General features: G+C 38.8%; 1 protein-coding gene across 3 annotated transcripts in view; it reads left to right on the top strand.

Moving 5' to 3' along the window:
* Positions 1-21,952, top strand: part of ldb1b (LIM-domain binding 1b) — a 32,297-nt gene extending 10,345 nt beyond the window's left edge. Inside the window, exons 1-11 of one of the 3 annotated variants that reach the window (XM_077570655.1) lie at positions 4,123-4,146; positions 7,150-7,252; positions 10,565-10,609; positions 10,810-10,885; positions 10,976-11,078; positions 11,188-11,360; positions 13,164-13,286; positions 13,373-13,456; positions 15,079-15,202; positions 18,002-18,150; positions 19,878-21,952. In XM_077570655.1, the coding sequence (XP_077426781.1) occupies positions 7,233-7,252; positions 10,565-10,609; positions 10,810-10,885; positions 10,976-11,078; positions 11,188-11,360; positions 13,164-13,286; positions 13,373-13,456; positions 15,079-15,202; positions 18,002-18,150; positions 19,878-20,108 (1,128 nt within the window). In that variant the 5' untranslated portion in view covers positions 4,123-4,146; positions 7,150-7,232 and the 3' untranslated portion in view covers positions 20,109-21,952. Of the gene's footprint in view, positions 1-4,122; positions 4,147-4,360; positions 4,744-7,149; positions 7,253-10,564; positions 10,610-10,809; positions 10,886-10,975; positions 11,079-11,187; positions 11,361-13,163; positions 13,287-13,372; positions 13,457-15,078; positions 15,203-18,001; positions 18,151-19,877 lie in introns of those variants that run through there. The other 2 variants (XM_077570653.1, XM_077570652.1) reach the window with 2 other exon arrangements.
* The last annotated feature ends 332 nt before the right edge of the window (positions 21,953-22,284 follow it).

Genomic DNA, 22,284 nt, shown 5'->3' with positions numbered 1-22,284 from the left:
CTGGTTGATCTCTTTTGCTCTCCTGCCACCTGCTGGCCGTTTGTGTAATAACTACCATTTCTTCAATCGTTCTTTACAATTTTGAAGAATATAGCGATTTCATAATCTACTTTCCATGACATTATCCGTGACCTTAAAAAAAAAAACCTCAGGCGGCATTTCATTAATCATTGTGTAAAGGATAGACACAGTTTGTCACTACATCTTCAAATGCAAGTTAAAAATCTACTATACAAAGCAAAAGCCTACAATACCCAGAAATATTGACAGCTTTTTTGGGGCCAAGCTCTTCTAAGATGAGCTGACGCAAAGTAAAACAGTGTGCTGCGGTCTGACGAGTCCACATTTCAAATTGTTTTTGAAACAAAAAGGGCCAAAGAGGAAAAGGACCATCTGGATTGTTCTCTGCACAATGTTCAAAACCAAGCATTTGTGATGTTCGTGTCCAAGCTTTTTTTTTTGTAGGTATCAAATTCAAAATGAGTGAATATTTGCAAAACAAAATAAAAACAATAACGTTTATCAGTTTGAGCGTTAAACATATTATCTTCATTGTGTATTTAATCAATTATAGGTTGAAAAGTATTTGCAAATAATTGTATTCTGTTCTAATTTATATTTTACCAATCTCACCTTCATTCGAATTGGGATTTGTATAAATTGTCCCACACCGGCCAGCTTCCACATTCCATAAACATGCTTCTTAGGTTCATTGCAGACTAAATTGCCCATATACTGTGGGCATGGCATGATTGTGAGTGTGGATGGTTGTCGTACCCCCGCCTGAAAGAGGCCTTAGAAGGAAAATGGCTGGATGGAAAAGTTTTTTCAGGTCTGGGTAATCCTCCAAGTTATGAAACACACTTTAATTAAGTCAGCAATATATGTATGTGAACCTTTAATCACTGGAGTCACTGCTGCCTAATTATTGTCTTCATTCCAGACTACAATAAATGGAAATTATGTTACCATAATATCGTTACTGTTAGCCTTTTGCAACGTGCACTTATACTTTAATTTAGTGCCGAGGTTGTATGTTCAAATCCGGGCTTTCTTCCTGTGTAGAGTTTACGCGTTCTGTGCGTGCTTGCGTGGGTTTCCAACAGGCACACTCTAAAAAGAGAATTGTTGAACCAATTTAAGATTACAAATTAAATTTTTGACCAACTTAAAAAAAATTGCTTCAAGTGGTACACACAATTGAATTAAGTTAGTCCAAAGTGAATATATTAACTCATTCACTGCCATTGACGCCTATAGACATCATAAATTCATTCTAACTATTTCTATTAGTTTAACATTTTTTTCCACTTTTGTTAACAAGAGTATGAAAATCTAGAATTTTTTTGGGTACATTTAGAACAGATGTACATTTTTTACTAGTGAAGTCATGTGATCAATATCAATTTAATCACCTTATACCCCTAATTTTTAATAATCTTTTCTTTTTTTAAATAAATAAATAAAATAATTGTAATTATTTTTTTCAAATTTTTAATCTTTTTTTTATTTTTAAGAAAAGATTATTAAAAAATAGCGGCGTCAGGCGATTACCACTTTTAATTGTAATTAATCGCATTACTTCACTAGTTAACTCATGATTAATCACTAATGTTATATCTGTTCTAATACAATAAAAAAAATCTAGGTTTTCATACTCTTGTCAACAGAAGTGGGAAAAATGTTAAACTATTAGAAATAGTTAAAATGAATTTTTGACGTCTATAGCCGTCAATGGCAGTGAATGAGTTAAGTTCGAGTAATTATGAGTTCATTAAACTTAATACTTTGGATTGGAGTCACTTTGGATTTACTTAACTCAGGTGAATATATTAAGTTTAATGGACTCATAATGACTTCAACTTAATATAGTAACTTTGGAATAACTTAATTCAATCGTGTGTTACCACTTGAAGCAATTATTTTTTTTAAATTGGTCAACAATTCAATTTATAATCTGCTGCTTCCTAACGGCCCAAGACTGTAAATTGTCTTTAGCTATGAATGGTGGTTTGTCCGTATGTGTTTTGCAATTGGCAGACGACCAGTCCAGGGTGTAAATATTCTGATTCTCGCTTGAAGTCAGTTATATTCCAGCTCACCCACGAAACCTAATGAGGGCTAGTGGTGCAGAAAATGGATGCATGGACGTTTTTCATTGTCTGTATACCTGCAAAAATCAGAGCCGTTTGTTCTGGTGGGTCACGGTTCACTCATGACAGACTTTCTTTTTTTTTTTTTCATTTCCAACTTTATCCATATGGGTGAATCGTTTCTGGCTGTGATCTGAATATCTGATTATATTTTGAGGCGATTTAAGCAGATTTAGAGGCCATGGGATTCTCCATTAGGGTTAATGCTTTGTGTCCGTGTGTGTTAAGTGTGCATGTGTGCTTGTGTAAGCGTGTGCGAGTGTGCGTGAGTGACTGTGTGGAAAAGAGAGAGGGAGAAAAGCGATACCTTTCGAATACTTTGCTGGTTCTAGTTCTGATTGAATCAAGAATCACACAGCCTTATGAATGCAATATGTCATCATATTTTTACTCTTCTATTAGAAATTAAATTATGAACAGAAGTTTTTAGTGTGAGAGGGAGAGAAAGTGAAAGAGACAAAGAGGGAGAGAGTAGATCACCCAAGCACTTAATTCAATGCCAATCTTAAGTTATTTTAGCAATTGGCATGGCTTATCCATTTTCTGTTTACTTTATGCCTCGTCATCCCAACGTGAGAACAATGTCAGAAGTGTAGCTTGTTCACCACCATGCAGGCGATGATAACTAATTTAGGAGCAATTCTGCAATGTGTTAGCTGCACTAGTAGCCAGCCAAAAGTTTGTTGCTAGCTAGCTAGCTAGTGCGGCATACATAGCATCAACTTGCTTGGACCACAATGTACAGGTGCTCGTCAAAAAAAAATAGAATATATAGTATTTATTTGTTTATTTTTAGTCTTTACATTATTTGGGCTTCCAGCTCATAAAACCCACTAAAACAGGATGTAATTTTTTTTTAGTATATTGTGAAGAAATCACCATGCATACTTTCCAGTGTTTTGAATGGGGGAAAAAAGATTGGATGGATGCTATTTTCAAAACGATATGTCAATCTTCAATAGTTGGTTGGAAATCCCTTTGCCTTAACCACTGCCTCGATGCGCCGTGGCATTGCCTGGGGGTCCTGGAAGCCCAGAGCCAGGCAATAGCCAGATTGATTTGTGCTTCACTCGAGGGAGTTCTCCACAATATAAGTCTGGGACAGCTCCGCGTTGATGTGCTTGGGAAAGGCGGGATATTCTGTAAAATACTTCGATCTGATTGGAAGATGCGTCATCTTGTAATCGTTATTTTTGACCAATTACGGTCACGGGTGAAAATGGGTGGGGGGAACACATATTTACCTTACCAGCCCAAAAAGCACGAAGCTCCTCTCGCTGTTCAACATTCAACAAGGAAACGGTGAGTAATTCTGAGAAAACAGAATTAATTGCAGCGTCCATGTTAGGTTTGTTTATTTGCCCCGGTGTCGGCACTGGCTTCCTGGTTTCGTCACAGCTGAGCTGCATATCACGCCCCCAAACACAATGTCGCTTCGTGATTGGTCCAAACCACGTGTTTCGGATCGGTGGAAATCAATGGGAGCGGTACAAGATGGATTCTCGGGAGTTTGTGAACTCACAAATACCGCGAGAATACATCTTGCGAGAGCAATGTTAGGAAGCCCAGGCTGAGGCTTTCTTGATGTTTGCAGTCTGTTCTTTGTTTTTGGGTCTGGTGGCCCTCATTTCCTCTTGATAGTTCTGTATTGTGTATAGTGGAAAACGAGGGTCACAATACAGTATTATTTTGGATGGAATTATGGAAATGATTAAACTTTTCGAGGATATTCAATTTTTTTGACAAGCACCTGTAAGGTTCTTATACACATCTGTGGCCTCGTCAAGCCCAGCAAAGCTCTTTTGCACCATCTCTGCCAATCAGAAAAACATAAAAATCTTTGATTCTCAGTTTTGCTACTCTACCGGGGCGCAAAATGCTAATTTTGATTTACTAACGGCGATGCAAAAAAAGGAGAAGGCATTTTTCTTTCTTTTTTCTTTCTTTCTTGTGCAGCTCAGTTGTACGCAGAAAGCTGCTGTGCACTAATTAGGTAAATATGAACAATCACTTTTCTGTCAACATGATCTTCATTTCCACACGTACTTCCACTTGCCATACATTAGGCCAATTCTCATCTATGTCACTTAGCAGGAAGGCAGGGGATGAAGAAGGAGGTGGAGTGGAAGAGGGGAAAAATGCTTAGCAGACAATCTTTATGAGCATTGGAGTGGGGGAAGTGGGGTGGAGGGGGTGACTGGCGGTGGCGGTGGCGGTCAGGGGAGAGAAGAGCAAATGTACTGCGGAGAGAGAGGAGGAGGAAGAGGCGAAGGAGGAGGGCCTAGAGCTATTGTTCATGTCCTCCCGTGAACAAAGGGCTCATCGGGGTCCGTATGTAAACCCACAACAGGCTTCAGCCCTCTGACAAGGCCTCATGCGGGACAAAACATAGCGGTCACACTCCCGCTATTTGGGCCGTATCGCTTCTTCGGCATCACAGTTCGCGGAGAACTGCATCGATCGCGTTCATTGGGACGTGTTGTGTGGGTACGTTGCGCCGAGTCGTCCATTCAGCGGGCCTATCGGAGCGTACGCACGGACTCTACCACGGATCTGTAAACATTCGTTTTCTCATTGGACTTCAGCGCAGGTAAACGCTCACTTTTCCCGGCTACGCGCTTCACATTTTTTTTCCGCTGCCGGTGCCACGATTAGTTGTGGCTGACCGGCTGACTCGGCTGCGATTTCGTTAATTATTTTGCTGGCTTCTGGTTTAAAGGGGGATTTAATGCTAATGTGTTAGCAGACAAGCTAGCAGTATGGTATCAGCTGCCATTTGGGTTTGCTAACGTTAGCTTGGCCAGTAACTAATAAGTCCTCGACCTGGTTTGATTTCACACACTGGCGATGGAGACCAGTGGGAGTATTTGTTCAGAATGTTTACAGTTTGTCTGCTTCTGTATTGTTTACTTGCATGCGCGCCTGAATCGTCTTTTGCTTCGAAATGTGCCAAGCTAACGTTTCACCTAGCTAACTGCTAATGGTTAGCATTGTGCGCTTGGTGCCTTTCTAATTGCCTTTGTAACCTCTCCGTCCTCATAAAATGTGTGCGGACGGATTTAGAAAAAACAAACATGCGTATCCGCGATGCCTTTACAAACGTGTTGTGCAACGTTCAGCAAATCGCCTGTTTCACGGCAGGTTTTGTTTTTAAGAAAAGTTTATGATCTGTTTGTGTTTCAGTGCTAGCTGCGAAACTATTATCATTGAATAGTTGATGTTGAGTAGAGTTTTTGTGCAGTCAAGAGTTCTGGTGTAATACAACGTAGTGTTTGAGCATATCATGCATGTTCAATGTGAGTGTTTGGACAGTGCAGCGTTTGCTTGTTGGATAGGAATGAACAAATTCCCAATGGAGGAAGTGGAATCCTGCTGATGTGATTGGGACTGCCTGTCATTAACCACTAACAGGGGATGAGAGGAGCTAATGGAGCTCTCACCAACTAATGGACACATAACATCGATTATTTATTTATTTATCAACTCCATTTGTGTTGTTGTTTCCCTTCCTCTTGTTGCACCCAGCCCATTGCACACTGCTGCTTGCTTGTATGGTAAACAGCTTCTGTTGACAATAAAATGAAGTCATAGTTTTCTAGTTGAAGTTGTGAAACTTGATTTAGTTCTTGGCAGAACAATAATCTTGTGTTATTTAATCCAAAACCTTCCTATGTATTATATGCATTTGGTATTGAAACAGTAACATGGCACTGGCAGTTATTTATTTTTTATCCATCACATAAGTCTAATAGTGTTGTTCGTATCGTCGTGTTTTGCATTTATTACATTAATGTGAATTAAACGTCTTAGACATTAAATGAGTTTTCATTTTTTGTTTTTGCACAAGCACAAAGCCAGTTTACATGTGCTTGGAAAACTGTCACACAAAGACACAGCCATATGTTTATTATGTTGAGACAAGACATTTTGAGGCGGGGCTTCACCATGGTAACGGCTGGGGTCATGACCTGGCTACTGCTACTCGGGATCGCCTTTAGAGAGCTGGCCAATTAGAGTAATATAAGGGGCATGAGGCATTTGAGAGATGGCACGAGACTTGGTACCGCTTCGGATTCTCCTTTTCACCAAGAACCTTTCCTATCCTATCTGAGTAATATATAACCCAGAAGTTCAAATTCTAAAAAAAAAAAAAATGTTTAGGAAAGGTACCTCGATGCAAGCTTTAAGCCAACTTTCTCAAAGGTTACTCCTGAACAACCTTTATGAAAAGTGTATTACCCACTATTTTTTACAACAACAAAATTTAAAGCGTCAAGGCACCAATGTCGTTGACAAAATATGCAAAGACTTAATTTGTTGTTTAAGTTAATTGAATACAAGTAAAGAACAGTATATAATACAAACATACATCAAGAATACTGTTTTAGCTCATGTGAATATAATAAATTATATATATGTTTTTAAATCGTTGTTGAAATGCTTTACATTGGGTACACTACAATCTGAATTATTTTAAAGGGTACTTCTTTCCTGTTATTATTAAGCAAATGTTTTTGCAAGTAAAGTCTGCAAGCCAGACTTAAAGTTTGCAATATTCACCATCCCGCAATAACATCAGTTAGGAAAAGTGGAGTCGATGGATTTGAGACAGTACTGTCCTTTCCTGTTTTTGAAAGGAAGCACCTTTTCATTGCTCCTTGACCTAATGACACATCCAACAAACGTGAAGGAAAGGTGACCTAAAAGTCTAGCAGATTGGATTTTCCGAAGAAGCCCATGGTGTTTAGCCATGTACTTGTGGCCTTTATTATTTGGGTTTTAAAAAAAAGAAAGCCATGCATTTAAGTGTGTCATTAATACGAGGATTTTCGCTATTTGTGGGCCGGCACTGTCCCTATTGTCCGCGAATGGGGTCCAATGTACAAGAACCCCCCCACATAATGTAGGCCATAATAGCCCCATTTGTGTCCGTCTCCCTGAAGTGTTGAACATGTGCATAATGTTTATACTATAACCTTTCTGTTTTCCCTTCCAGGCTGTTCCTCCAAGTCGTTCAAGCTGTACTCCCCCAAGGAGCCTCCCAACGGTAGCACTTTCCCCCCCTTCCATCCCGGTACCATGCTGGACAGAGACGTGGGGTGAGTTTTGTGACTGTGAGTCTATTTTGGTTATGTTGAAAGCTAAGCAGGGTCAGGACTGCTTTGTACTGGGATTACCCGCTATCATAAGTTTACTTGCTTCTGGCATGGCATGCTGGCCCAACTCAGTGCCAGTCTCAAGCATGCATAAATAGGAAGTGTTTGAGTCGGGAAAGGCATCAGTCCATTAAAAAAATAAATATGTTGAAACTTCACCCAATTAGGCAAAATGCTGGGGAAATTTTATTTTGAGTGTGTTTGCCTTGTAGCAACAAACATTTTGCTCCGGTTCAAAAAAGCCAAAGGAACAATTTAGTTTCTGAAACATATTTCTCTCTCTAAAAGATGTAGGTTAGAATAAAAACATCCACTTAATGATGTAACAGCATGTGGTGCATTTAATTTGAAACAAACAATGACTCTTCAATAGGCACATCTTTGGACAACCCTTGACTGAGATGTGATAGAGATGCATTAAGTTTTACAAATTAAAAACGCTACTCTTTTCAACTATAATTGGCCAGTTGGAGTAAAATATGATTGGCTGTACACTAGGCTTGTCATTAGTTGACTAGTCATGACTACGTTGACGATGAAAATCGTTGACAAGTAATTTAATCGTCGACTAGTCGTTTATGCATTTAGTTATTCCATGCTTTACTTTTCTCTTTTCTCCCGCTGTTTGTGACTCACATGCGCAATAATGGTAATCGGGGTCATCAGTGATGTAAACGGAAGCATTGTGGACAATGCAGTGTTATGGCTAACTGGTGTTAGCAACAGGGTCTGAAAGTAATGTCGCATTTCACCAAAAATGCGTAAAGCGACCGTGTGTCCTCTAGGACAAAGGTGTCAAACTCCGGTCCTGGAGGGCCGCAGTCTTGCAGGTTTTGGATGTTTCCGTTCTCCAACACAGCTGATATATGATCAGCTCATCAGCAAGCTCTGCATAAGCCTGATAAAGATCCTGCTGATTGGAATCAACTCGTGTTGGAAGAGGGAAACCTCCAAAACCTGCATTACTGCGGCCCTCGAGGACCGGAGTTTGACACCTATGCTCTAGGACTTTTTTTCAGCATGTGACATCATGCTCGTTCCCGTGGGCATTTAGTGTTAGTGTACAACAAGATTGGGATGGAAACTGAAAAAACAAACAAGATGCAGGCTTCGAGCACAGCCCAATCTTCAGCTCAGACTTCAATAAAACTGAAAAATAATAAGAGTTTATTCAAGCGCGCGAGCTTGAAACAGTCACGAGTAAAAAAGTGACAAACTCCACAAGGCTGAAAATGACTTGCTGTCTTTGATGATGCATTGTTAACGGTCGATCAAATCTGACGTTTTTAGGGTCTTTTGAAAAGTGACTATTTTGGAGGTGCCATGTTTCGGTCCACCGCCAGCAATATGCAATTATTTTTTTCAAGGTTCTCTTCGCATGCATTGTTTTAATAAAAATGAAAGCAGTAGATTAATCTCTATTGCAATAAACTGTATCGGATAATGTTTCGGTCTTTATAACTTATGGTACAATTAAGTAAAATTAACCATTAATTTATAGGACAGCTTATTTATATACTTCAATTAGTTACAAATTTATCATACGCTTTGACATGTAGTCTTTTAATTGTTTACTTAAACTCAACAAAATTCATCAATGTTTCATAAAGCAATGATATGCAAACATAGACTGTACTTTTTAGACATATACAGTGCTCAGCATAAATGAGTACACCCCAACAGATTTGTAAGAACACCTTTAGTTTGCATTTATTTATTTTTTATGGGAAATAATACAGTTCTACAAAATACTCCGACAAATGTGGCCTTTGATTGCAAACAAGATTTGTTAATTTGTTAAAGAACATTTTGCACAAATAAGTAGACCCTGAGAAAAAGGCTGACAACTTGTTAATTCCAGGCCTAGCAGACATGTTTCTATATTGACATTGGTATTGAATAAAATCTTTACATTTTTCGAAGGGGGTGTACTATGTATGTACTATACTATCGGTAACAGTCAGCCCTGGAGAAGAATTTGATGCTGGTGAAGTGAACAGTTCGAGAATGAGGAAAATCCTGCAGCCAGTTATTGCTTCTCTGGGAGAAATATTTCACGTAGGTGGTTATTCGGTTTCAGCAGAGTGCAAGTTGTACCTTTGGGACAAAGTTGAAATGGCCTTGAGAAATCACCATGACAGTCATTGCAGCTTCATTTTTCTGTGCCATAAAAATTATGCCAAAGTTGGTGCCAGTTTTCTCTCTTTTGGTCTATAGATCAATTAATTGTATTAGCACTGTGACAAAAAAATAAAATCGGTCAAAATATAAAGTCTGTTTGGAAATGCCACATCAACCTCAGTACAACACAGCAAGAATTTAGAAAATTGAATGAAGCATTCTGGAGTAATTGAGCTTTTTGTGTGTGTGAGGGGAAAATGGCCTTTCTGGGAACACTTTTGTGTTATATTGTCTATATTGAATTGGAGTAAAATTGTATAACTTCATTATTTATCAACTTTTCTGTACAAAACTTTACCCATGAATGTACTTTTAAATTTAATTTTGAAATGTCAACTGATTCAACTCATTAAAGGCCCTAACTAGCGTAGATTGACAAAAAGTTTAAAAAAAAATGTTTTTAAGGGATGGACTATTTTTTTTCCAGAAAGAAAATAATGAGGCTGGGCTAGTCAAACTTTGACATAAACTAATATATGAGAACTCACAATGTAAACTGCTTGTATTGTTTTGTTTTACTCGTTCGGAGTTCGACGAATTGCGTCTGCTTGCGAAATCACTCGTTTCTATTTTCAAACTAAGCTAAAATCTCTGTGATAAATGACATTTTGAGTGTTAACAGTTGCTATACTGAAACTGAACTCAATGCCAGTATTCGCCCATAAAGGCAAAATCAACTTTGTCTTTGACGTGGTACGGCCGTGCAGTTACTATCGATCCTTCAGTTTGCTGCAAGGAGAACCCCTTATCAATTAGCTGACAAGTTTCAGCCAAAAATATCCACAAAGCGCTCATACGGGCCAAAATTCCTGGGTGTGCTTTAAGTGGGCTTCTTAAAATTAATTTGTACTGGTATGCTTGATGATATTTGAATTGAGCAAATGAAAATCTTTGGTGGCCGATATATTGGTGCATCCCTACATAGAATGATTCTTGTGGGCCCTGTTGGGTAACTAACCAAAATAATATTGCATGTAGCATAGTTACACTCTCATCCTTTTTGTTACTATTTGTGTGACCTGGTTTAGACGCAGTATATGTGATTAAAAAGATCTCTCTTTCTCACTTTCCCAGGCCAACCCCAATGTATCCTCCCACATACCTGGAACCAGGCATAGGGTAAGACAACATTAAACCGCTATACAGATAATGTTGCAGTCTCTTCTCGCATCCAATTGAGCATTAAAGTCTGACCAGGCTAAATGAGGTTGTTAAACTGCTGTGATAGTACTGCAGTTCAGAATTTCCCTTCTGTTTTATTACCACATGCCAACTGTTCTACTTCTTTTGTTTTCACCTCCTGTCTTTTTATGGTGTAGGAGGCACACACCATATGGCAACCAGACAGACTACAGAATATTTGAACTAAACAAACGGTTACAGAACTGGACAGAGGTTTGTAAACGCTCTCACAAACTCTTTCACGCAACATTAGCACTGTGTGTGTGTGGCTAACGGAATATTTGTTCCTCTTCCAAACTGCAGGAGTGTGATAATCTATGGTGGGATGCATTTACTACAGAGTTTTTTGAAGATGATGCCATGTTGACTATTACTTTCTGTCTGGAAGATGGGCCTAAACGTTACAGTAAGAATACCATATAAACATAGCCTGCAGATGTGCTGCCTATTTAACCGCCTCTATGCCATTTTTAATCTCGTTTTTTCACCTCTTTGTTTCCTTTCCACTCATCAAGCAATTGGTCGGACGTTGATTCCAAGGTACTTTCGGAGTATATTTGAAGGTGGTGCCACTGAGCTCTACTATGTCCTGAAACACCCCAAGGAGTCTTTTCACAACAACTTTGTCTCACTTGACTGTGATCAGTGCACCATGGTCTCCCAGAATGGAAAACCAATGTTCACACAGGTGAGTGACTGCCACTGCCCCCTCTTCTGTCAAGAGTATATTTTTATTTAAAATCAGTTGACCTAACTCACTAGTGCCAAACTCAAGGTTCAAAAATAAAAACGACTACAATTGCAAAGTTTCTTCTCTTTTAGGAATTTTATTTTCACCAATTACAACAAATAAGCAAATACAAATACGTTTTCAATGTCTCAGTTTAAATTCAGTTTGTTGTGAAAAATTGAAATAATTGTGAAATTCACGGACAGGTGTATGTATAAGTAATAATATTATGAGGTGATATTTTTATTTTTTCCCTCCACAGGAAACCATAACTATTGTTGGCTTACAATGAAAACGAGTGGGACACTTATGACTTTTATTTTTATTTTTATTTAAGTTCATGTAATGCAACAAACATTTCAACACAAAGCAAACAAGCAGGTGTATTGTAATGTGAACAACAACTTCAAGCACTGAAAATGAAGAAAATTTGCAATTAAGTCCCACTTGGTTTGTTGATATAACAGGTTCCACAATATGGAATCAGTCCATCCTGAAGGTGTTTGATTGGTGCGGGCTCTATTTTGTGCACTGGGATGCTATAGAGGAGCCACATTTGAAAGCATACTGTATGTTCAACATGAAGAATTTTATTTCAGGCGATTCTAAGGGGCCTAGCCCAACCACAATTAACATATTTGACTCCTTATCATTGTAGTGCAAAGTAGGGACAGTAATCGGTGCTAATTGGCATTTTGACAAATATTGGCATGGTCTTTTTTTTTTTTTTTTTTACTAATCTTAAGGCCGATAAAGCTGGCATCTCACTTAGCGGTGAATGCTTGTGAACGTGGCGAATTTAGGGTTTTCATCGGGATTTGTAAGATGTTCACAGACTGTTTTTACGTGTCGCAAAGACATTTCAAACATATGGAGACAATCTGCAAAGATCTTTTAAAACTGCATGCATTTGTCACTCAGTGAGATACAGAGAACTTTTCATTTATGGATTTATTTAAATTTCCACCTAATAAAAGAAGATGCTGACTTTTTTTTAGACTTTTAATTAAAAAAACAAGAAAATAAATTAAGAAATTATGTTGGAATTTTGGAAAACTGAATTTATAGTAGAAAACTTTAGGGAATTATTTACTTGCTTAGTTTTTAATTTAGCTTAACACATTCTGATGACTCTGGAAACAACCTGCAATTTTTGTCATCCATTCAGACCCACATTTTTTTCTGATGGGCAATTAATTTGTTTTTTTACTTATTTGGCCTCTTTTCCCACATAAGCACAACATGTATTTTTTCGGGGGGGGGGGGGGGTATATCATATATCATAGTGGACGCCAGGATAGTATGGCTGTAACGTGTTGTAAACTTACCAAGCTTATATATAACATTTTTAACATGAACATCATGCAAATCAACTTGCGATTGTGATTAGTTAGCTAGGATCCAATCATGAACCAGAAGTGTTGACATCATCCAAATTATGTATTTGTATTATTTTGACATGCAAATATGTCATGTCCACTGCATTCATCTATGGGTCGGAAGGGGTTTTATTATTATTAAATTATTAATATCGGCTTGAAATATCGGTTATCGGTCTCCTTGACTACTAATAATCAGTATTGGTATCGGCCTTAAAAGAAACGTATTGGTCTATCAAATGCTCCTTCCTTGTTGGTCTCTAATCAATATAAATGGCTACATAATTCTCTTTCTCACATAATTCTGGGTGAGATACAGCAAGCTGTTTCATGATCAAATTAATATACACATTTTAATCCTACTCTGATTTCCCTTCTGTAGGTGTGTGTTGAGGGCCGCTTGTACTTGGAGTTCATGTTTGACGACATGATGAGGATAAAAACGTGGCACTTTAGCATCCGACAACACCGCGAACTCATCCCTCGCAGTATACTGGCCATGCATGTGAGTGGAATGAATCTTTTACATGATGTTATTGTCTGTGTTAGTGTCTCACCTATTTACTCTGTGTCCTGTTGATAATGTCTCAGGCCCAGGACCCACAGATGCTGGACCAGCTGGCCAAAAATATTACAAGATGTGGCCTGTCAAACTCTACTCTAAACTACCTCCGAGTAAGTCCAAAACAAAACATCGGATCCTCCACTTGGTGTTGCCCATTTTTTACTTCAATAATATTTTCTTTTAAATTTGACCATATACCTAAAAAACGTCTTGCAGGCGTTGTGTGTAGAGACTTCACAAAAGGCTTGAAGTGTACTACAGAAATTTCTGGACTATAAGGCGCACCTGACTATAAGCTGCGCTAGCTAAACTTGAGGAATACTCGAGTTTGTTACACATATAAGGTGTTTTAATGTTACCGCACCGGGCTCCCGCTACTTTCTTTTCCACAATGAGGGCGCAAATTGTCTTGCTCTCGTTCTGTCTTTCCTACTGTATTTCGGCTCACTTTTGTTTTGCTTTGCCTGACGCTCTTGCGCTTCCTTTATAGTGCGACCCCTTGTGATCTGATGGATTAGCCGCACCATTGTATTAGCTGCAGGGTCGAATGCAAGTGAAAAAAGGAGTGGCTTATAGTCCAGAAATTACTGTAGTATGTGTCTTAGTTTCAAATATGTGTACAAGTCAGACTGGGCCTTCAAGTTGAGTGCCTTCTGACAATGTTTACTGCATGAGTCACAGTCACGTCTTCTCTTTTCTTATCTGGTAAAGGTACCAACTAAGAAGCATTACTTGACTCAATATTCTTAATTCGGTGAGAAAATATATTCTCAGTTATTTGACATACTGCATTTTTGATGGCAGGAATTTAAAAAAGCAAATTGATATTGAAAGAGAAAATTACCTTACAATAATTCCTCACAACAGCTAAACTCCAAATTCTTAGTTTAAATAAAAATAAAACGCAGAATACCAGTGAATGAAAAAGCAGCACATTCCTTTAGGGATAGAAAAATCTTGTGCATCTTTATTTTTGCCCTCTGCTGGTTTCAACTAGTAATGGAATCGGTGAATCCCAACTGTCATTGCTTCAAAAGATGCATCTTCTGAAGACATGCTTGTACTGTTGTCACTGCCAAGAGCTGAAAACTCACTTTTGCGTGGGGCGCTGATAAAATGAAGACTACTGATTGTCATTAGAAATATGAATGTGTATTTCTTTTGGAATAGGGAATGAAATAAGATTTGTTTTACTGGTGTTGTACCAAGAAGTCAATTAAATGTCTGTAGGTCATCCATAATGGCGTGAGCTTTGGAAACAGAGGGTCACTTTTCAAGTCCCACTGCGGACAAAATAAATTGGAACTAGTTGTTGCGTATCCCCTCATTCTGACATATTTTCATGCGTGCCTGCGTGTGTGGTTTTTTGTCTGTGTGATGTGCAACAAAATTATGTAGCACAGAGCCTAAATTGAATTTCCCCTTGCGGGATCATAATGAGTATAATTTATAATGAATATACATGGTGTATATACGCTATATACATTTTTAAAGTTGTAGAATGCCCTGGCAGTGATGTTCAGCTAAACTGCTGAAGAAAGCTTAACATTCCGTCAGTGATAGTTTGATTTTGTTGTGTATATGTTGAAATAGTAGTTATGCTAAAATTGTACCAGTAGTTTACCTGCACTCATCATACCATCTTGAAAAGTTGGCAGTGAAAATATGGATTTTTGGTGAACATTTTTTTTTTTAAAGCACTATCTTTCTACCCGTGTGTTCTGTGTTCCAGCTGTGTGTGATCCTGGAGCCCATGCAGGAACTGATGTCCAGACACAAGACGTACAGCCTCAGCCCCAGAGACTGCCTCAAGACCTGCCTCTTCCAGAAATGGCAACGAATGGTGGCACCCCCAGGTAGGTGAATGCAGTACACACAAATACCAACATTTGACAATAAATTCCCCTCCAAAAGTATTGGAACGGTAAGGTCAACAATAGCCGGGTTTACATGGAGACTTTTTTTCTCATTCCGATTAAAATCATTCCGAATGAATATCTCTGGTCACTTGTTTACATGTGACGTGATCCATTCCGATCTGCCGTTTATATGCTCCCCTCCTTTATTGAAGCAACATCTTTTCCACAGCCCTTCCACAGTTAACTATAGGCATATAATGATGAAATCTTATGTCTTTTAAAAAAAAAGAAGAAGAAATATTTGGTATTTTGCTGGCTACTTTTCCAATGCAGAAGTAAAACACCCAGTTCAGTAAATCCCCGCCTCTCCTCATGTGGTTGCCGCACCCCTCTGCTGCCAAGGGGCGCTGCAAAACCGGCCAGCCGTTGTAGTACAACCATGTCTTCTTTACATGTGGAAATTGGATGGATGTTGATAGAGGCTAGTTATTTGTCCTCTTTTGCGTGTTCCAAAAAATTGAAAATAGACTTCTTGTGAGAAAAACTCCTTCCAAGGATGATTTATTACAGAGAGTCTCCGGTCACACAACACTGAATCATCACGTAAAAGGTGGAATTCCAGGGTGCGTGTGTGCCCCCTCTTTTGTGGAATACAGCTTTTAAAGAATCCAAATCAGTAAGAGAACACCTATTCTCCTCCCATCATGAATAAGTAAAACACATTGGTTCTCACACAATATGTTACATAATATTATTTTCGTACACAGTCCGCAGCTGTGCTCATCTTTTTAGACAAAATATACTCTCAGGGTACTTTTCGTACTTTTTTCCCAAAAACAATATCTCACAAACAAATTGAACTGGATTTAGAGTGGCCATGAGTGATGGTGCTCTCAGGGTATCAGGGATGTGATTTTTCCGCTTTTTTTTTTTAATCCCCCCCCCCCCCCAAAAAAAAATCCGATTTTTTTTTTTTTTTTTTTTAGTAGTTCATTGTGTATGCACAAGACTCCGACAGATAACATCTTCTGCTATAACAAAGACATTTGTGGTATGCTCTAATATGAGTTACTTTTCATTTGGTCATGATACAATTATTTGTTCATGAAATTTGAACTCTTCAACATTATTTATGTGTTAACTTAGTAATCACATTAGTTAGATATGATGATATTCTCAGTGATAGTTTTTAAAAGCAAAGGCAGTCCAATGTTTTTGAATGTGACTGATTTTGAGTTGACTAAAACTGCCATTTTATATGGGATAGTTCAATATACATTGAAAATTTATGCTGTTGTTTTGTTTTTTTCTTTGTCATGTGAGTGAATTGAAAGTACTTAAAAACACGGACCCTGGACCTAGCTGGGTGCCAGCGGCCCCCAGACCCCGGCTAAATTTTCAGATAATTTCACTTTGGTCAAATCACATCCCTGGGGTATGTGTGTGGCAAAATCTGTTCTCACGAACAGAATGTGTGTGCGCAAAACACTGAGAAGGAATTTTTAGACAAAAACAAGGTTAAGGTCAAATTATACTGAGTTCAACACTATTTCACCTACTCTACACATCTATAAAACATTTCAACATGGTTAATATATGAAATAAAGAATTAAAAATGTTAATAATGTATAACAATGTTCAATTCTTCAATAAACTTTTGAAACAAAACGCTCCTTGCTGCAAGAAATCGTAATGGAGGATGAAGGGAGAAGGGGGGGGGGGGTTTACCGTGAGTGGGTCTCAAACTCAAGCCTGCTGCTTATTGATAATTGATGTCAATATCCCATGGATTGAGGTATCAAAGAAAGTGGGCGTGCGTTTAGTCCGGAGAGGCTGTGCGGGGGTGGGGCCGCACGCAATGACGTCAAACCGTGCCAACAGCTCGTTTTCTAAGGTTGGGAGGGGCTGGTGCATGAAGAGCAGAATAACCTACAGGGGCGAATGGAGGAAAACACAACTTTGGTCATGTTTTCAGTGAGGAATTAGCATTTTAACATGGCTAAAAACTCAAAAAAGTTGAATTTTCATGTTGCAGTCCCTTTTAAAGTACTTATAAACAAGTTCTCCCCTTCCAGACAAGCTCTGGGGAGACGCCGCCATTTTAGTGGGTGGAAACGACGACGTCATGATGCATTTACATCAAGACAGAGTATAGCCTCGCCATTCCGTTTGAAGTGTATACATGACGCTGGTTCTGATTGACGAAAAGAATATCCCACCCCTGTGATTCAGAATGAAATGCCATTCGGATGCAACCTTTTCATACCGTTTGAGGTGTTTATATGGAACATTTTCATTCCTTTTGGCCGTTCGGATTCATTCTAATCGGAATACATTGCTCCATGTAAACCAGGCTAATGTCTTTGTTTTTGTTGTATATTGAAGATATTTAGGATTGAGATCAAAACTCAATTGTGGAGGTTGACAGTGATGTCACTGACTGTTGTCTTTGGGTGTTTCTTCTGGTCTAAATGTTTGATAAACATCAAATTAAGTTTTCACAGCCAAAAACAAACACTATTCAATGTTTATGCAGTCAATTGAAAAGGTAGCACCTGAGCTACTAGAAACACCCATTAGTCACTATTGTTCCAATACTATTGCTAACTTTAAAAACAAACAAATAAAATAACATAAAACAAAAGCTAGAATTTTAAACTTTTGTCTAATATTCATCTTTTGTTCTGAAACCCAAATGCCTTGAGTTGACATTGCCATTCCTATACTTTTGGAAGGGACTGTACATACGGGCAAACTTTTTTCATACATGCAATTCTCCCTGCTTCCCATGTGTAGCCGAGCCATCAAGACAGGCCCCAAACAAACGACGGAAGCGTAAGATGTCAGGTGGCAGCACCATCAGCGGAGGAGGAGGAACGAACAACAACAACAATAACAAGAAGAAGAGTCCTGGCAGTGGCTTTCCTCTGTCCAGCCAGGTTCCAGTAAGTACTTTAGTGGAATCATGTAGGTCCAGCATCCAATACAGGATTCCCTCGCTATAACGCGGTTCACTTTTCGCCGCCTCGCTGTTTTGCGGATTTCTTTTAGTGCAATTTTGTATGCTTTTTTTTTTTTTTTTTTTTTTTTTTTAAACAGTAATGTACCTATTTTATACAATTTATGAAGGTTTGAACATTGAAAATGTTTAAACAAGAGAGAAATGTAAGAAAATGTAATTGGCTCTATGAGAAAACTGTATAAACTGTGGTAAGGGGTTTTAGAGCCTTAAGACATTTAGAATAAATGTAAAACAAAGCTAACTACTTCGCGGATTTCATTTTTTGGAACCTAACACCAGCAGAAAACGAGGGAACACTGTATTGCACCTTTTGAGAGTCAGACATTTGTATCGGTATCAGTGCCAATACCAGTCTTATTTTGAGGTATCGGTACTTGTGACGGTGGCCGATACCCTCTCGTGGCTGTTTTACACTCAGGTAGTGGAAAGTGGAAATTGCCTTTAATTTCATTAAATTTTAAGGAAAAATACTATATTGGGATTTATAGGTCTCTTTTTTAAAATATCTGTCTTTTTGGGGGGGAAGAATTTTATGTTCTAGTGTTATCTGTATCGGTGACTACACAAGAGTTGAGTTTTGGTATCGGTCTGAATTTTTTTGTATCGAACATCCCTTATATATACTATACTGTATATGAACAGGACACGATCCCCTCCCATCACTCCGAGACCTGTACACCTCCAGGACTGTGAGATGCGCAGGTTGGATCACAGCTGATCCCTCTCACCCCGAATATGGACTTTTTCAAACATTCCCCTCAGGCAGAAGGCTACGGTCCATTGGGACCAGAACCTCACGCCATAAAAACAGCTTCTTCCCCTCAGTTGTTGGACTTTTAAGTGCAATTTAATCACCCTGCTGCACTGTCACTCCCGAGACAAATTCCTAGTAATGTGAAACTTATTCACTTAGATGGCAATAAAACTGATTCTGATTCTGATCAAACGCAAAATGAAAATGTTCACAAGAAGCATGGTGTATTTACTAACAATCAGCTGACCATATACTAATGGCCAACTCAAGCTTATAGTCAGAGCTCTTCACTTGGCCACACCCCTTAAAACCACTTGTCAACACACAATTGCTACTGTTTGCTTGCGTGCGACTGTGAGCCTAATTTCATAAATATAGATGTGTTGTACAGTATTATTGTCACTGAACAGTGAAAACCTCTGGGATCTCAAGCAAACATTGAATTTTGCTTGTTACGCTTAATATTAGCCATATAGTCTTATTAAGAAAAAGTTATGTTTATAATAATAATAATAATGCATCTGATTTATATAGCGCTTTTCTAGACACTCAAAGACGCTTTTACAATGGAATGGAAACATTATTCATGCACTCACACATTCACACTGTGGTGGCTGTAAGCTTGGCTGCCAGTGTGCGCTTACGGCCCCACCTTCCATACACCAGTGTGAGTAGCACTGGAGGCAATGTGTGTGAAGTGCCTTGCCCAAGGACACAACGACACATGACTCGGGGAAAGCGGGAATCGAACATGCTTAGATTACTTTTCGTTTGAGGTTAAAAATAAAAACAATTTCCTAGAAACCAATCTGTTTTTATATTCTTTGAAACATCTATACTTTTTAAGTGTGCCTCATCCACTTGCCACCATTTATCGTTTTCTTTTGTCTGTATAGGATGTGATGGTGGTGGGAGAGCCCACGCTGATGGGAGGGGAGTTTGGCGACGAGGACGAGCGTTTGATCACGCGGCTGGAGAACACCCAGTTTGACGCAGCCAACGGCATTGACGACGAGGACAGCTTCAACAACTCCCCGGCTCTGGGATCCAACTCGCCCTGGAACAACAAGGCGCCCTCCAGCCAGGAGAGCAAGAGCGACAACCCCACCTCACAGGCATCGCAATAAAGTGCGGGCTCCCCCTCCACAACACAATTCCCTCGCGCCCTCCTCTGAGCCTTCCCAAAGCCAAAAGTCACGAGAGCAACAGGTTTCTTAGCAGCCCCCCTCCCCCACCCGACATGCGTTTTGAGCTCTGACTCTCCCAACACGCGCTGCCTGGCGGAGCGCAGTTCCACCTCCTGCCAGAGCTTCAGCATGACTGTGACTTCCCGACTTAAAGGCAACCTTGCCCCTCCCCCTCTCTGCTACTTTTCCGCGTTTCATACTGGAAATGTCCTGTCTGCTCTTGCTAATTTCCACTTGATGAAGGAGACGTGGTGAATTGAATCCAGGAGTGTACTAACCCACACTAAACCCAAGACAAACGCTACAAAGCAGTGTGGCATGGCCATGGTGGCAAGTTGCTTAGGGAGAGCTTGTACGCCGACCTCTAAACGACTCAATTCTGGACTGTTCTGATGCGTCAAGGCACTAGAAACCCTTGTTAATAGAGTATCTGTGTGTGCGTGTGTGTAAGAGAGACTGAGTGTGAGTGAGCGAGAAAAGTGTCTTTGCCAAATCAAGCAGACCAGAATTTAGAGACGTCTTGCAAAATTGTTGAAATGGACACAGCAATTCACACTAAACATACACACTTAACTGCCGGCATACACAAACACACACACAAATGATGGAAGGAGTTTCAGTCCCTTGGTGCATGAGCCATCTCTGAGTAGACTCCAGCGTAAGCAACATACACACTTACACATTTTAAGAGTTTTTATACAGTATATATTTCCCTAGAATGTTTTTTTTTTCTTTCTATTAAACATCTTCAGTTCAATAGTTACTTTATTTTTTATTTTTACCAATACTGAAAAGCTACAGACCAAGGAGCACCACAGGACTTTTATTCCTCCCCTAAAATATATTGTTTTTATCTTTTGTGTTTATAAAAGAAAAATTATTTAGTGTGGATGTTTTATTTTGTCTTTCCGTTGCTTTTGGAAATTTTGAAATTTTGTGTATTTGTGCGTGTATATTTAAGGTAGTAGCAAAAGTTCTGTCTGACTGTAATAAGATGTATTCTTACTTAGATATACCTAAAGCCATCCTGATCTAATGTAAAGAAACAAGATAGGAGAAATGAGGAAAAAACACACCCAGTGCTTTCCTCCTCCCTCTTTTTTTAAGGGTAGTGTAAATGAAATGACAAAAGCCCCAAGGGTACAATGGCACCATGGGAAGGTGTATCCTAAGTCTTTTGTTTTTCTTATGTATTTATTTAGGACATTCAGAAATTCACTCATTTGTTTCATGTCAACATAAATTGTTAGTTCGTTCCCCCCTCCACTGTCAGAAGTTTTTTGTATTGCGTAACCTTGATTCAACCTGAGGTCATGTGAATGTGCTGAAATGTTTTTGACTTTCGCTTCAATCACTGGCTTTAAAAGTTGTTCAAATGACTTATCCCCCCACCCCCCACCCCCAGCATTGTTTTAATTTGTGCCATCTTCAAACATGTTCTAAAACCAGCTTAACATTATGTTCATCCTGCATAGTTTGTAACAGTTTAGTCTTATAAATTGCATTCATGAGTCATAAAAAGCCTGAAAGTCCTGCTGTTCTTCATTTGGCCCTTCTGCTATTCATCACGTCCATAAGTGAAGTGGAATCTTCTAACTCTTTGTACATTTCTATTTTGTTACACTTTCAACCCATTTAAAATTGAGTTTGAATGGTGATTTGTACCTTCCTCAAACCCCGTAGAAGCATTGTTTGGTATCTTTTTTTGTTTTGTTTTTTGGTTAGTTTCTGCCCTTGCTAATTAATGTATGGTACCAATAAAAAAAGATACATTTTCACTTTAAGAGATTGTTTCGGAAGTTATTGAAAAACTAACAAATTGGTACTTAACGTTATGACATTTAACCACTTCAGTTTTTTTCCTTCTTTTTTTTAATTTTAAATTTAGTTTTATTGGTCGTAACAATCAATAAGCAAAAAAGAAATATACATATAAGAACAAAGACCAAAAGGTGTAGACTGAAACCAAAGCTCATACTGTCTACCCTTTTCACATGATACTACATCAAGGTAACAGACCTATCACAAGTTCATACATTCACGTACTGCATCTAAGTCCAACAATGTACTACATATACGCATGCATATATTTACAAAAAAAATATTAATACTGACA

The sequence above is a fragment of the Vanacampus margaritifer genome, chromosome 7 (assembly GCF_051991255.1).
Source record: "Vanacampus margaritifer isolate UIUO_Vmar chromosome 7, RoL_Vmar_1.0, whole genome shotgun sequence".
In the NCBI taxonomy this organism is placed as follows: Eukaryota; Metazoa; Chordata; class Actinopteri; order Syngnathiformes; family Syngnathidae; genus Vanacampus; species Vanacampus margaritifer.
This window is presented reverse-complemented; position numbering and strand designations above follow the sequence as displayed.